The sequence below is a fragment of the Panthera pardus genome, unplaced genomic scaffold, assembly GCF_024362965.1.
Source record: "Panthera pardus isolate Hobbes unplaced genomic scaffold, ASM2436296v1 HiC_scaffold_11, whole genome shotgun sequence".
In the NCBI taxonomy this organism is placed as follows: Eukaryota; Metazoa; Chordata; class Mammalia; order Carnivora; family Felidae; genus Panthera; species Panthera pardus.
In genome coordinates this window covers 64,625,189-64,641,864 of record NW_026526666.1, presented here as the reverse complement: position 1 = coordinate 64,641,864, position 16,676 = coordinate 64,625,189, and the positions used below count along the sequence as shown (strand labels likewise).

At 36.1% G+C, this 16,676-nt stretch overlaps 1 protein-coding gene across 13 annotated transcripts in view; it reads right to left on the bottom strand.

The window, feature by feature from the left end:
* TUT4 (terminal uridylyl transferase 4) overlaps window positions 1-16,676 on the bottom strand; it is a 136,473-nt gene that overhangs the window by 48,811 nt on the left and 70,986 nt on the right. For 10 of the 13 annotated variants that reach the window (XM_019449278.2, XM_019449276.2, XM_053895282.1 and 7 more), the window contains 4 exons: window positions 11,418-11,537; window positions 11,037-11,249; window positions 6,905-7,079; window positions 3,188-3,888 (listed from right to left, as the gene is read on the bottom strand). In XM_019449278.2, the coding sequence (XP_019304823.2) occupies window positions 3,188-3,888; window positions 6,905-7,079; window positions 11,037-11,249; window positions 11,418-11,537 (1,209 nt within the window). The remainder of the gene's footprint in view (window positions 1-3,187; window positions 3,889-6,904; window positions 7,080-11,036; window positions 11,250-11,417; window positions 11,538-16,676) is intronic. The other 3 variants (XM_019449284.2, XM_019449285.2, XM_019449283.2) reach the window with 2 other exon arrangements.

Here is a 16,676-nt window from a genome sequence, read left to right as displayed (position 1 = left end):
TCCAGGCTCTGAGGTGTCAGCACAGAGCCTGACACGGGGCTCAAATTCACGGACTGCGAGATCATGACCTGAGCTGAAGTCAGACACTTAACTGTCTGAGCCACCCAGACGCCCTGATTATAAAGAAATTTCAAAAAAAGGAAGGAAGAAAAGAAAAGAAAGGAAAGAAAAGAAAAGAAAAGAAAAGAAAAGAAAAGAAAAGAAAAGAGAGAAGAGAAAAGAGAAAAGAAAAGAAAGAAGAAAAGAAAGGAAAAGAAGAAATAAGAAGAAGCGAAAGAATGGAAGGAAAGGAAGAAAGGAAGAAATAAATTTGAAGTGGCAGTTTTCATTTCACTCCAAACACTTTCTATCTTCATAGTCAATTGTAAAACCCTCCACTTGGCTAGTTGGTTCAATTTATTACATTAGCATGGTACTCAAGAAACCAAACTGTAGGGCTGACCTCTAAAAATAACTTTGCTTCATACAAGGAATAACTCTTATGCAATAGCCACAAAGTTAACTGCAAACCCTATACCACCATTTAAAATGTATTCCAGGGGCGCCTGGGTGGCTCAGTCAGTTGAGCGTCCGACTTCGGCTCAGGTCACGATCTCGCGTATGTGGGTTCGAGCCCCGTGTCGGGCTCTGTGCTGACTGCTCAGAGCCGGGAGCCTGTTTCAGATTCTGTGTCTCCCACTCTCTCTGACCCTCCCCCGTTCATGCTCTGTCTCTCTCTGTCTCAAAAATGAATAAATGTTAAAATAAATTAAAAATAAAAATAAAAATAAAAATAAATAAAAATAAATAAAATAAAATAAAATAAAATAAAATAAAATAAAATAAAATAAAATAAAATGTATTCCAATGGTGGGGCGCCTGAATGGCTCAGTCAGTTAGGCATCCAACTCTTGGTTTCGACTCAGTTCATGATGTCACAATTTTGGGAGCTCAAGCCCCACACTGGGATCTGGGCTGGTGTGGAAGCCTGCTTGGGATTCTCTCTCTTCCGCTCTCTCTGCCCCTCCCCCACTCACTGTCTCAATCTCTCTCAAAATAAACTTAAAATTTTTTTAAATAATAAAAAAATAAAATTAAATTAAATTAAATTAAATAAGATGTATTCCAATGGACTATCAGACAGGTAGTTAAAACAGTAAAAATGTATCCCAACTACTTGAACAAAACACATAGTGAAGGAAGGGCACCACTCCTTTCTTTATTGTAATATGCCTAGATTTCAAAGAGCTTCCTCCTCCAGGATTAGCTTAGATATTTACCTAGCCATGACCTCTGATGCAAATTACATACAAAAACCTCTACTTGTGGCAATGCTGTGCTATAGGCTAATTAACAGTACCAAGGGAATTTTTCTTAGCTTTCAAAACTTCTTTTTAAAAGATTTATCAGAAAATACTAGAAAAATGTTACATGTATCTAGAAAAAAAAATTAATTGGATAAATAGTTATCTTAAAATAACTGGGTGGCTCAGTCGGTTAAGCATATGACTTCGGCTCAGGTAATATCTCACTGCTCATGAGCTCAAGCCCCGCATAGGACTCTGTGCTGACAGCTCAGAGCCTAGATAGATCCTGTTTCCAATTATGTGTCGCCCTCTCTCTCTGCCCCTCCCCTGCTCACATTGTCTTTCTCAAAAATGAAATAAAATGTTAAAATAAATAAACATTAAAGAAAAAAGATAAGTTTCCAAGGGGTATAAAGAAGTATATGGGGCACCTGGGTGGCTCAGTCAGTTAAGCATCTGATTTCAGCTTAGGTCATTATCTCAAGGTTCACGAGCTCAAACCCCGCGTTGGGCTCTGTGCTGAGAGCTCAGTCTGGAGCCTGCTTCTGATTTTATGTCGTCCTCTGTCTCTGCCCCTCCCTCATTCATGTTCGGTCTTTCTCTCTGTCGGTCGGTCTCTCTCTCTCTCCCTCTCAAAAAAAAAAATTTTTTAAATTTACAAAAAAAAGCGCATACACTGCAGTTATATAATTCAGAGGGTTTTCTAAAAACCTGCCATTTAATCTATCCTTTATACAGTCCATATGTCCTAAACACCGCAACCTAAAAAAAAAAAATGCAATATATGTATTCTTACAAAGAATAAAGAAGCACAGCTTAGTAATTAGGTTAAAAAATTTTAAGCTTGTCAATAAATAATTATTGATAAAACAATAAAACTGGGTAACTTTCTAGATTTTTTCAAAAACATTTTTCTTCATTTACACATGACCTATATAATCATTTTTTCATCTTGGGTGCTGATATTTCAATTATGTACCCTGCAATTGAAGCAATGTGACTTAGCTAAACCTTTCTTTTATTAACAAAGTAGTCACTGCTTATTTTCTGTTATTGGGTATTTTATTTTCTATAATTTATCAAGTTGAAGTTCAGACTATCCCACTTGAACAGTAGAAAAGTTAAGACTCCATTAGTTTATAAAGGATATGCCAATATCCAAAGGAAAGCTCAAAGGCAGAGACAGAATCTCAATTCTTCACGCTTTTGGTTCCTGATCTTAGTTTCTGCTCAACTATCTTCATTAAATTTATATTCTATGTGGCTCAGTTGGTTATGCGTCTGACTCTGGGTCTCGGCTTAGGTCACGATCTCATGGTTCGTGAATTCAGGCCGCGTGAATTCAGGCTCTGTGCTGACATCGTGGAGTCTGCTTGAAATTGTCTCCATCTTTATCTGCCCCTCCCCTGCTTGCTCTCTGTATCTTTCTCAAAATAAATAAAAATTAAAAAAAGTTTTTTTTAAATTTATATTCACCCACCCCATAGGGGTAAAAAACCACCTTTAAAGTGGAATACTATCAGAATTTACAAACCTTATAATCTTCTTTGTGGAAGATAAAGTAAACATATACATAGAAAATTAACAAAATTTAAAATATTTGCTGCTTTTGCCAAACTGATCTTTATAAAATGCCTGATGAATCCTTTCATATATGAGAAAGTTAAGCAAACCAACTAGTAATAGAGTACTGAAACCTTTTGAGGTTTTACATACATTCTTTAAAGACAACTACAGAAAAAAATATAAAAAGGAAAAGTGAAAATATACACCAAAATATCAATGGAAAATAACAGTCTACCATCATAGAAGCTATTTTTACATTTCTGAATCTAAAAACTATAAATACAGTCCTACAACAACCACAAAATCTTACAGACTGTTTACAAACAGTATCCTACCTTGCCAGAGGTTAAAATAAACTTATCAAACACATAATATAATTCCTGGGTGGGGTGGTTATCATCATCATTAAAGTCAGAAGCATCTTCTGTAGCTTTGCAGTTGCAGGAGGTAGCAGATGTGTCAGTGCTCACAATCTGATGTGAACTCTCTGTTTCTATATTTGACTGGCAGTCTGTACCAGAAGATTCATCTGGGTCAGGGGATTTATAACCAATGCAATTACACTGGCTGAGTTCCTTTTTTAGACAGGTTTCTGACAGTGCTAAATCATCTTGTTTCTTAATTGATTTTGGCTCTAATTCACTGCCTCCACTGGTAGAAAGAGATGAAGATTCCTGTCCAAGTTCAGCCAAATCTAGCTCATTTACCAACAAACTGTCATCTTCAGTAGTACATCTCTGTGATGTACATTCCATTTCATCGTATTTATCAGGTTGACCTCTTTCTGCATTTATTTTTTCTGTGCTTTCTCCATGTAGAATGCAACAATTGGATGCCATATTGTCAGACTTCACTGGTTTCTTATTGCTTATTTTCCCCTTCTCTTTTTTCATGGAATCCACTGTAGATTTATTTCCACCCTTCCTCTGAGGACAGGCAAAATACCGATAAGCTGCCCTGAATCTCTCCACAACGTATTCATAAACAAGCTGGCTGTTTAAGCTCCGTGCAACATTCCTCTTAACTGAAAATGGATCTAGTAAAAAAAGAAATGGTCAGTAACTAAGTATCCATCAATGAACTACAATTCCAAGCTTACCCAAACAGATTGAAACTGCTATATTCTCAGCACAGTACATTCTCCCAAAGCTTTTTTAACCTAAGGTCAAAGTGAGAGTTCCTACAAACTGAGTAGGAAAAATACAAGAGCAACATCTTTTCCTTTCTTCTGTCATAAAATAAAAAGTTAAAAGGAAAAGAGAGAAAAGAATAAGGTTAATTAATGAGAGAATGGCCAAAGGGACCAACTCAATAATTACACAATTTTTTTTTTAATTTATTTAAGTACTCACTACAACCAACATGGGGCTCAAACTCACAACCCCGAGATTAAGAATTACATACTGTTGCAGACACCACGGTAATTACAAAATTACAATGATAAAACTGGCAGAAAAAGCCATGCCATTTATACCTTCCTGAACTGTTACTGAATAAAATTTTCCAAACCTCTAGGACCCATTAATAATTTTTATCTCTTATCATAATATTCTTTAGCGACATGCTCCTTGCAACTTAAATAAATGATAACCTAAAATTCTTAAAGCTTCAAGTTAAAAAATACGGATTTTGGGGAGCCTGAGTGGCTCAGTCAGTTAAGCCTCCAACTCTTAGATTTCAGCTCAGGTCCTGATCTCTGTGAGATTGAGCCCCGTAGAGGCTGGGCATGTAGCCTGCTTAAGATTCTCTCTCTTGCTCTGCCCTTCCCCTGCTCATGGCCGCTCACTCTCTCTAAAAAAAACAAAAAGGAAATACTGATTTTAACATTTACCTTCAATGAGTTCAAAAAATTAAAGAAAGGAAAAATTGAAAAGTAGGAAGAAAGAGACCAAAGAAAGTAAAAATTAAACCAAAAGTTAAATTTTAATCCAGTCTAAAATGAGTATATATCAACCACATTTTCATTATTATTAAGAAAATATAAAAGACTTCTAAATGTTTATGGGTTTTTGGATTTTATAAACCTAAAATACAAATATGCCCCAGGAGAAAAGAATAAATGGATGACAGCCAAAAGACAATGCACATTTTCTCCACTACTGAAGATCATTAAGTAAAAGGATTAATAGGACAGGCTTCAGATTGTTAACAGGTTTGGGCATCTGTGACTTTTTGCTGTTATCTAAATCCACAGGCTGTTCTCTACACTCAAAGGCCTTTCCTGGCCTTTTTGCTCCTTGTAGAAGAAGAAAAAGACAAGAGAAAACAAATTATGATAGTTATAGCTCATTGATTTACTGTATGTAAGTGTACAAGATGTGAGTAACTGAGTGTATAAGAATATTTGTGGGTTTAGGGGTGCCTGGGTGGCTCAGTTGGTTAAAGCATCTAACTCTTGATTTTGGCTCAGGTCATGATCTCCTGGTTCATGAGATCAAGCCCCGCGGCGTCAGGCTCTGCACTTACAGAGTAGAGCCTGCTTGGGATTCTCTCTCTCCTCACTCTTCCCCTCCCGTGCTTGCTCTCTCTTTCTCAAAAACAAATAATATATTAATATCATTAACATTTTTTAATACATTTTTAAAAAATTATTTGTGGGTTGGGGTGCCTGGGTGGCTCAATTGGTTAAGCTTCCAACTTTGGCTCAGGTCATGATCCTGCAGTTCATGTGTTTGAGTCCCATGTCGGGCTCTGTGCTGACAGCTCAGAGCCTGGAGCCTGCTTCGGATTCTGTGTCTGTCTCTTTCTGCCCCTTCCCCACGCATGATCTGCCTCTCTCTCTCTCTCTCTCAAAAATAGAAAAAACATTAAAATTTTTTTTTATTTTTTTTTTATTTTTTTTTATTTTTTTATTTTTTATTTTTTTATTTTTTTTTTATTTTTTTTTATTTTTTTATTTTTTATTTTTTTATTTTTTTTTTATTTTTTTTTTATTAAATTTTTTTTTTCAACGTTTTTTATTTATTTTTGGGACAGAGAGAGACAGAGCATGAACGGGGGAGGGGCAGAGAGAGAGGGAGACACAGAATCGGAAACAGACTCCAGGCTCCGAGCCATCAGCCCAGAGCCCGATGCGGGGCTCGAACTCACGGACCGCGAGATCGTGACCTGGCTGAAGTCGGACGCCTAACCGACTGCGCCACCCAGGCGCCCCAACATTAAAATTTTTAAAAAAATATTTATGGGTCTAGAGAAGGCCAAAAGAGGACTGAGGGAACAGAAAAATATGTAGTCTAAGCAAACTAAAATGATGGACAGAAATTCAATTTCCTATCTATAAAAGTGAGTGAAATGCTGCATGATATAAATTTTCTAAAAACCACTCTATCAATTTGCATCCCTAAAGATCTTAATATTCTTGGGATTTAGTATGAAACTTTTTGTCAACATCAATTTTTTTTTCTTCAAATCAATCTTTTTTTTTTTTAATCTTTAACCATATTTAAGCTGAGGTGCTTTTTTTTATGTTTTTGAAGTATAACTGACATACAATGTTACATTATAGTTTAGGTGTACAACATAGTGATTCAACAATTCTGTAGTTAATGCTATGCTCACCAGAAGTATAGCTACCATCTGTCACCCTACAATGCTATTACAACACCACTGGCTGTATTCTGTATATATACTCCAATGACTTACACATTCCATAGAGATGAGGTTAGAGGACAATGAAAACCTGTATTTTAAAGTTATACTTTAACATAATTTTATGACAGAATCTTATAGGAATAAGATTGTTCTGAATAACTATTCTATGTGTCTATATTTTTGAAGTTTTTCGTAACTAAAAAATAAACATAAAGGTATGTAATAAGCTAATAATCCTAACCAATATAGTATTTATAGATTGGAAACCTTAAAGTAAGTATTAATCCTATAAAACTATCATGGACTTAATAAAGAATTTATCTAAAATATATAATGACAACCTAGTGGTATATATAATGCTATAAAGCCAAGGGATGTAATTTATAGCACTGTATTAGAAACAGATGATAAATAGCACACAAAAACATATTCTCTAAAGGAAATATAACGTATCATCTCACCTTCAATGGCTATTCGTCTTTTAGGCCAGTTTTTGTTTTCTCTTGTTAAAATATCTTGTATCCGTACACATATGACATATTCTTCCAAAGCAAAATCCAGTGTGTAAAATTTTAGCAGCTCTAACCATAATTGTCCCAGGGATACCTGATTTGGTGTTCCCAATGTTAAAGGAGACTAGAAAAGAAAAAATACTTTTCATTTAAGCTTCACAAAACGATAGAATGACTGAATTTTCAGTGTGAAAAGACCTAAGAGATTAACTTTACAAAAACTGAGGCATAAAGAAGTAACTTGCCAAAAAGCAGTTTGTGGCCCAGCTGGGAACACAGTCCTAGTTTACCGACTCCTAGAATTTTATGTTCTTCCCAATAAACCAGTGATTCTCAACCTTGGCTGCAAATCAGAATCACATTGGGACCATTACAGTATACTAAATACCTGAGCTTCAAACCATTCCTACCTCCCATACCATTCCCAAGATTCTAATTTAACTGACCTTGGCTACATACTAGGCCCCGGGATTTTTAAAGCCTCCTAAGTGATTCATGTGCATCCAAGGTTGCAAATCACTGCACAGCAAATACTAAACTATTATAGGTCCTTATTGCAGCAATTACTTTAAATATCTAAGTAAATGCCCTGGGCTTTCAAAAGCTAATTCCTTCATTCGGTAAACTTTATTTAGAACCTACTATGTCCTGTGCCGAGGATATAAAAAAATAATGAGAGCTCACGATTAAACGTAATGGTCACCATGCATCATTCACTCCTTTAAATGCTGCAAATACAGTAGCTATTAATTCTAACAATTCTATGAAGTAGATACTACAGGGCAAGGATTTGACTCAGGACCACCTGGCTACTGAATTTGTTGCTAATCACTACACCTACCATACTGCCACTCAAATAAGGTGAGGTTCTCCCTTCACAGATTATTAGAAGAGGAAGAGACAATTTAACAATTACAGTAAAGACTCTGTGCTAAAATGGGCCTCTAAATCGGGGGCGGGGGGGTAGTTAACAAAAGAGGTAATACCTGAATTCTAAAGGAATTAGCTAGATGAAGACTGGCTAAAAGTGACCACTAAGGAGCATAAAGACATGAAACAGTCATTCACTCATTCAATTCTACAACTATTCATTGAGTACCTACTATGTGCCAGGCACTTGGGATATATCTGTGAAAAAAAAAACAACATCCTTGCCTTAGTATATCTTACTTTCTAAGGAAAGAAGATAACAAACAACAACTTAATAGGTACATTACATAGCAAGTTACAAAAAGGAAAAGTGCTGTGGAAGTAAGAAAAAGTCGAGTAGGTTTAGTAAAAAGGGGATGGGAGTATGGAGCAGGACATGGTTTCAGTGAAACAGAGTGGTCAGGATAGTCTTGCTCAGAAGGTATCATTTGAAGAAGAGGGAAAAGTGTTCTAGGAATAGGGAACAGATAGACCAAACACACTAAATAGAAGTGACTAGCTTTAAAAAGAAAACCATGAAAGCTAATGTGGTAAAGAAGGGAAGAAGGGAAGAAGAGAAGAGGAAAACAAAGAGCTACTAAGTTAAAGAGTCAGCTTTTATTCTAAATTAAATGAGGAGTGACTGAAGGGTTCTGAGAGTGGAGAGGAGGAAGGACATGATAAGACTTAAGTTTTTGAAGAACCATTCTGCCAAGAAGTGGTCAAATTCTGAAAATATTTTGAAGCAGAAATGACAGGATTTCCTGACAGACTTGATATGGGGTATAAAAGAGAGAAGTAAAGGATGATTCCAAGGCTTCTGACTAACTGAAAGGATGCAGTGCCATCAACTGAGATGCAAAAACTGTATGTGGAGCAAGAGGAAGACCAGGAGTCCAGTTTCAGGCATGTTAAGTTTAAGACATCTGTTAGGAGGGAGCCTGGGTAGCTCAGTTGGTTAAGGGTCCGACTCTTGATTTTGGCTCAGGTCATTATCTCACACTTCATGAGATCCAGCCCCATGTCGGGGCTCTGCTGGCAGTGTGGTGCCTGCTTGTGATTCCCTCTCTCCCACTCTCTCTGCCCCTCTCCTGCTCATGCACGTACATGCAGGCTCTCTCTAAATAAATAAATAAATAAATAAATAAATAAATAAATAAATAAATAAATAAATAAACATTAAAAAAGTAAAATAAAAAAAAAGACATCTCTTAGACATCTAAGTAGAGAAAGTATATAGGCAGTTGGAGATACAACTATAGAGTTCAGGAGAGAGGTTTGGCCAAAGATTTAAATTTGGGAGTATCATACAGATGGTATGTAAAATGCATGCAACTGAATGAGATCACCAACAGAGTGCAGATAGAGAAGAAAAGCAGTGAGAAGGGAGGATCGAGGACTGAGCCCTGGAGCATGCCACCATTAGGAGACTAGAGAGAAAGGGAGAAGACAAAGACAGCAAAGGAGACTGAGAAGGAATAATCTGCCATGGGTGTGCTACCCTGAAAGTTAAGACATTTTTCAGAAGGGGCACCTGGGTGGCTCAGTCGGTTAAGCATCCGACTTCAGCTCAGATCATGATCTCTCAGTCTGTGGGTTTGAGCCCCACATTAGGCTCTGTGCTGACAGCTCAGAGTCTGAAGCCTGCTTCGGATCCTATATCTCCCTCTCCCTCTGCCTCACCTCTGCTCATGCTCTCTCTTCATCTTTCAAAATTGAATAAAAGCTAAAAAAAAAAAATAAAAAATAAAAAAAATTCTTTTTTTCAGAGAAGAAAATAACCAACTGGTAAATATGGCTGATAAGTCCAAAGAGATAAAAACTGAGAACTGACAACTGGATTTAGCAATGTGGAGGATAACGACATTTGATGATACAAGTTTTGGTAGACTGACAAGGGTGGAAGACTGAATGCAGTGAGTTAATAGGAAACAGAAATCAGAAATAGTGAATGTGGACAATTCTTTCAAGAAGCTGTACTGCAAACGGGTGCAAAGGAGTAACTGGGAAGGAAAATGATGTCCTTATTTTGCTTTAAAATGGTGGGGGGGGGGGGAAGGAGGCACCTGTGTGGCTCAAACAATTGAGTCTTGATTTCAGTTCTTTCGTGATCTCAGGGTTTGTGGATCAAAACCTTGCCCCTCACCCACCCCCCCAACGCTGGGCGTAGAGTCTGCTTAAGATTCTCTCTTCCTCTCACCACGTGTTCTATCAAAATAATAATAATAATAATAAATTAAATGGGAGAAATAAAAGCATGTTTGATTCAATAAAGAATGAAAAATTGCTAACTTAGGCAGGAAAGAGAAAAATTGCTAGAGCAAAGTTCTAGTATAAACAAGAAGGGATGGGATTAAATACACAAGTGTAGAAAATGACTTTAGATAGCAACTAGGGAAGTTATGAAAGGAAGCATCAAAGCAGATTATGTGAATGCAGATAGTAGCAGGCGATAGTGGGAGTATGTAGAAGTTCTTTTTGACTGCTTCAGTTTTCTCAGTAAATAAGCAAAAGCACTAGCTAAGTATTGGTGGTTTGAGAAGAGAGTAGAAAGAAGTCTAGGAAAGTAGGAGTGTTGAAGGGACTAAGAATAAATGTTCAGGGAACTACATAAAATTCAATATAGCTAGAGTAATCATTTCAGTAATGCTTACATTTCTGTAGTAATATGTCTATTTCAGAAGACTACATACTTCTGGAGGACACAATGGCTATTCATCTTTCGTTCTCAGGCCCTCAAGATAATGTCTGGCACATAGCAGGTCCTTAATAAATGAATGTTGAATGATTAAATAAGCAAGCCACCCCCTAGGGGAGGAAAGGGCCTTTATTTTTCCACCAATCTGGCAATATTATTCCCACATGCTAAAGTTTTGGTCACCGCCCAACTCCTGAAGGAAATTTTCCTTGTCTAAATGAAAAAGATACAAAGAATTACCATGACATGATTCAAACAATATACGTCTTCCAAAATGAGGTATAAATTCATTAGAGAATCTCAGTACTGAAAAACTAAACCAGATCAACCCCTCACTTTACAGATGAGGAAAATGAGGCCAAGAGGCTTACGCAAAGTCAGTCCAGTCAATCTACTATTAAAATAGCTTCAATCGAAGGCATCACAAATCCTACAGATAGAAAAGCCAAAAACAAAAACAAAAAAAAAGCTTACTTTGCCATGTTTTTCCTTCATGGCATTACTTTGGTTGTCTGTTTCTGTCTTCTTGGTATCATCTTTTGGTTGGTCTGCCTTAGCTTTGTTTTCCTCAGCAATTGAGTTTTTCTCAGTTGCACTACTTGAATTATATTCCCACTTCACAAACTTCTCTTCTACTATGCCCTTCAGCTGAAAGTCATCCATTCTTTTTGGGTCAAAGCCTTCAATCTATATAAAAAGGCATTCCAAATTGGTAGTGGAAAAATTATTTACAAAAAAAAAAAAAGATGGACAAACAGACAAACCAGAATTCCAGCTTAATATGTTTGAATAGAGCACTCTGCAAGAGCAAACTACGTATATACATGCAAATATATGTCACAAATTCATGCTTACCCAACTTCCAAGTAAGCAAGGAAGAAGAGGGGGTTTTCTTTGTTGTAGAAAAAACATCACCATTAAAGCAAAACAGTAAGAAGGGATTCCGCCATCAGTTTGGGAGTCAATATAGCATAACTGCAAAACGAAGGGGGAAAAAGTACTGACATTTAGCTTTAATTTTCTTTGTTCCCCTCACAATAGGAGCAGCTGGTTTTTTCCTGCTATAATCACTGTAAAATGTTTAAACAATAAAAATTATAAGGAATGACCTGAAATCACACTACCCTGAGATAAAATTAACATAGTGATCTTTCCATTCATTTCTTTATTGTATATAAAGTCACATATATATTTTAGTTTAATGGAATATCATACATAGTGCTTTTACTGTATACACATTTTTAAAATATTATTTTATCTTGCTTCTACTTCTGCCTCAATGTTAACAATATTCTATATACTCTTTCATGCCTTTTTCTCTATCTATACTCTAGTAATCATATACAAATATATTCCTATTTTCTATATAAATGCAGGAAATATTTTATGTTTTATGTCACTCTTACCAAAATTGTGTATTATAGACATGTCTCTGTATATTCTGTATATATTCTTCTCCCTTAATAACGTACAAAGTTCCTCTAAGTCAATTAGTACAGGTCTAATACTTTTTAAGTTTATTTATTTATTTTGAGAGAGAGACAGAGAGAGAGAGAGAAAGAGAGAGAGAAAGAGAGAGAGAGAGAGAGAACGCTGACATGCAGTGCCTGATATGGGGCTCAAACTCACAAACCGTGAGATCATGACCTGAGCCAAAATCAAGGGTTGGACACTTAACCGCCTGAGTCACCCAGGTACCCCATCTAATACATTCTTTTAAATTCTTAAATTATAGTCTACAATCTGGATGGCTACTCAACAGATTCCCCAGCAAAGATATTTATATTCTGTTCCCAATTACTGCCATTTTAAGTAATGCTGTAATATTTATCCTTATATATATTTCCTAATTACTAGTGCTTATTTATATGAGCTATATTCCCAGCACTGTGTTTACTGGATTTAAAAATGTGTGATATATCTGAATTCTAATAAATAAGATTGTTTTCCAAAATCACTACAAAAATTCTTCTTTTCACCAGTAACATGAGTGTACACATACATGTTCCAACACTAAGTATTACCACTTTTTAAAAATGCCAATAGGATGTATAAGATGTAATTATCTAAGAATTATTTCAATTTGCATTTCCTCAATGCTAAGAGATTATACAATTTTCATAAGTTTAGTAACCATTTAGATTTGCTCTTTTCTGAACTGCCTATTGACTCTTTTGCCAATTTTTCTATTTGCATGCATTGCCTATCAATTTGTATAGATTCATTTTACGTTATAGTTAATAACCCTTTATAGCTGATATATGCACTTCAACAATGTTATTTTTCCCAATCTGTTTTTATTTTGACATTATTTAGGGTACTTTTTATCATATAAAATATATTAATGCACATATAAATATGCTTATGTAATATAGCTTCAAGGTTTCCTATCATGGCAAAAAGGTTTCTCCAAACTACAGACAACATATACATACTCTTAAGTGTTCTTCTAAAATTTTGATTTTTCATTTAAGTAGAATTTATTTTTGCATTTAGTGTCCTAAGGATCCAACATTATTTTGTTTAAGAAATATACAGTGTGACACCACCATTTAACAAATAAACCATTGTTTTATCACTGAAATCTTTTATTTTTTCATTACATTAAAATTTCATTTACAGTAGGATCTACTTCTGGGCCTTCTATTCTGTTCCACAGATCTATTTGTCTATCCCTACGGCAATGGCATATACTTGACTGAAGCAGTTTTATAGTGGTAAAGTAGGTCCCGTTCACTAGTCTTCTCTTTTTGAATTCTTTTGGCTATTCTCATTCTTCCATATTAACTTTAAGATCATTTTATCAACTTTTAAAAAACTCTTGGTAATTAGAACTACTGTACATTTGAAAATTAAATTAAGGCAATATTACATTTTAAGGGTACCATTTCCCTATCTGAGATCTTTGTATCTTTACATTTTCCAAAATTTTTGGAGTTGTCATCAATTACTCACTTCCCCTCAACTCTCATATCCAATACCTCTACAAGTCCTACCTCCAAAACCATCCCAAATCAGTCTGCTATGCTTCACATCCATTCTAACCCTGCAAAGACCATTATCACCTCTGGCTGATATATTACAGCAGCCTGCTTACTGGGCTCCCTATTTATAATCTTTACCCCAGAAAGATCTTTTCAAAGCATAAATCACATCAAGTCATACACCACTTTTTTTTTTAATATATGAAATTTATTGTCAAATTGGTTTCCATACAACACCCAGTGCTCATCCCAAAAGGTGCCCTCCTCAATACCCATCACCCACCCTCCCCTCCCTCCCACCCCCCATCAACCCTCAGTTTGTTCTCAGTTTTTAACAGTCTCTTATGCTTTGGCTCTCTCCCACTCTAACCTCTTTTTTTTTTTTTTTTTCTTCCCCTCCCCCATGGGTTTCTGCTAAGTTTCTCAGGATCCACATAAGAGTGAAACCATATGGTATCTATCTTTCTCTCTATGGCTTATTTCACTTAGCATCACACTCTCCAGTTCCATCCACGTTGCTACAAAAGGCCATATTTCATTCTTTCTCATTGCCACGTAGTATTCCATTGTGTATATAAACCACAATTTCTTTATCCATTACATCAGTTGATGGACATTTAGGCTCTTTCCATCATTTGGCTATTGTTGAGAGTGCTGCTATAAACATTGGGGTACAAGTGCCCCTATGCATCAGTACTCCTGTATCCCTTGGGTAAATTCCTAGCAGTGCTATTGCTGGGTCATAGGGTAGGTCTATTTTTAATTTTCTGAGGAAACTCCACACTGCTTTCCAGAGTGGCTACACCAATTTGCATTCCCACCAACAGTGCAAGAGGGTTCCCGTTTCTCCACATCCTCTCCAGCATCTATAGTCTCCTGATTTGTTCATTTTGGCCACTCTGACTGACATACACCACTTTTAAAACTCTTCCCGTGCTTTCTCGCCACAATGAAAATCCAAATTCCTTACCACAAGAACTTTCACTCTCACTTGCTTCATTCCAGCCACTCCTGCCTTCCTTTCTGTTCCTCACAAGCTCATTTGTACCTTAGAAGCTTTGTACTATTTGTTGGATGCTATTCCCTCAGACTTTCAAGTGGCTGGTTACTCATGCTCTGAGTTTAAATATCACTTTCCCTAACCAGCTAGTGTAAAGTCACTCTCATATCACATCATCTCATCTTTATAGCACTAAATTCTACCAGATATTGTGTTACTTATATATTTGTTTACTGGCTGATTCTTCCACAAATATGTGAGCTTCCTGATAGCAGGACCCTACATAATCTTGTTAGATGTTTCCAGCACCTAGAATAGTATCTGGCCCATAGGAAGCATTTAACAAATGTTTGCTGAATACATGAATTTGTTCGGATTTCACTTTTACCTATCAATAATATAATTTGCTTCCTGTACCCTTGTTATTAAATTTATTCTTTAGTATTCTATAATTTGTGACATGGTCACAAAGGTAATATTTTTGTTTCCACTCTACCAGGTTATTTTCATGACAGAGAAAACCAATTATTGCATATTTAGTCATCTTACAAATTCCCTTATTAATCCCAATAATTTTTTTAAAAATTTTTAAACGTTTATTTTTGAGAGAGAGACACACACACACACAGTGTGAGTGAGGGAGGAGCAGAGAGACAGAAAGACACACAATCAGAAGCAGGCTCCAGGCTCTGAGCTGTCAGCACAGAGCCCAACGTGGGGCTCGAACCCACAAACCACAAGATCATGACCTGAGTTGAAGTCGAATGCTTAACTGACTGAGCCACCCAGGCGCCCCTAATCCCAATAGTTTTTTAACTAAAGTTTTGCAGGTATACAATCATATCATTAATAAATTTTATTGTTTTTCCAATATATACATTATTTCATTTCATTTTCTTATTTTATTTTTTAAATCTCCCAAAACGATGTACAACTTCACTGGTGAACTTCTCTGTCGTATTCTTAATTCTAACACATATGGCTTGAGTAATTCACGATTTAAATGATGTTTATTTTTTTAGTAAACAGTCTTTATTATTAATTTTCACTACTAGTTAAGAGTTTTTTTTTTATGAAGAATATGCCTTTTCAGCATCCATGTTTTTTTCCACTTCAAACTGTTAATATAATAAATTATGTTAAGAGGTTTCCTGATATTAAACCATTCGTATATTCCTGAAATCCTGCATAGTCATGGCATATAACCTTTTGTATTCCACTTGTTTATATTTCATCTAGACTTTTGCATCTATATAAGTAAGATTAGTCTATACTTGGATTTTTTTTACTTTTTATTTTTCATTCTCTTATTTATACGATAAAGATAATAATCACTATAGTTTAATGGCTTAGTAAATTTAAGAATTACAGAGTCCTGGCTGGATCAGTCAGTAGAGCATATGACTCTTGATCTTGAGGCCATGAGTTCAAGCCCCATATTAGGTGTATGGCTTCCTTAAAAAAAGAAAAAAAAAGTACAATTAAAAATGAAAGGATAAAGAACACTTATAACAAGAGCTTCAATCTGGGGCACCTGGGTGGTTCAGTCGGTTAAGTGTCTGACTCTTGATTTCAGTTCAGGGCATGATCTCACAGGTTCATGAGTTTGAGCCTTGTGTCAGGCTCTGCACTAACAGCTAACAATTCCACTTGGGATTCTCTGTCTCCCTCTCTCTCTGTCCCACCCCTGCTTGCACACACATGCACGCTCTCTCTCAAAATAAATAAACATTTTTAAAAAATTAAATAGGGGCGCCTGAGTGGTTCAGTTGGTTAAGCGTCCAACTTTAGCTCAGGTCATATCTCACAGCTCGTGGGTTTGAGCCCCACATCAGGCCCCGAACTGACAGCTCAGAGCCTGGAGCCTGCTTCAGATTCTGTGTCTCCCTCTCTCTGCACCTCTCCCGCTCATACTCAGTCTCTCTCTCTCTCCCTCTCTCAAAAATTAACATTAAAGATTTTTTTTTAATTAAATAAAATAAATAAGAGCTTCAACTATTCCACTAGAATAAATTCTCATTTCTCCAGAGTACTATGACAGGAGTAATGGCCTAATGACTAAGTCAAGTTAACTACAAATTTTTTTGCAACTGTAAGAAACTGTTAATGTATGCTGTTAACACTATTGGA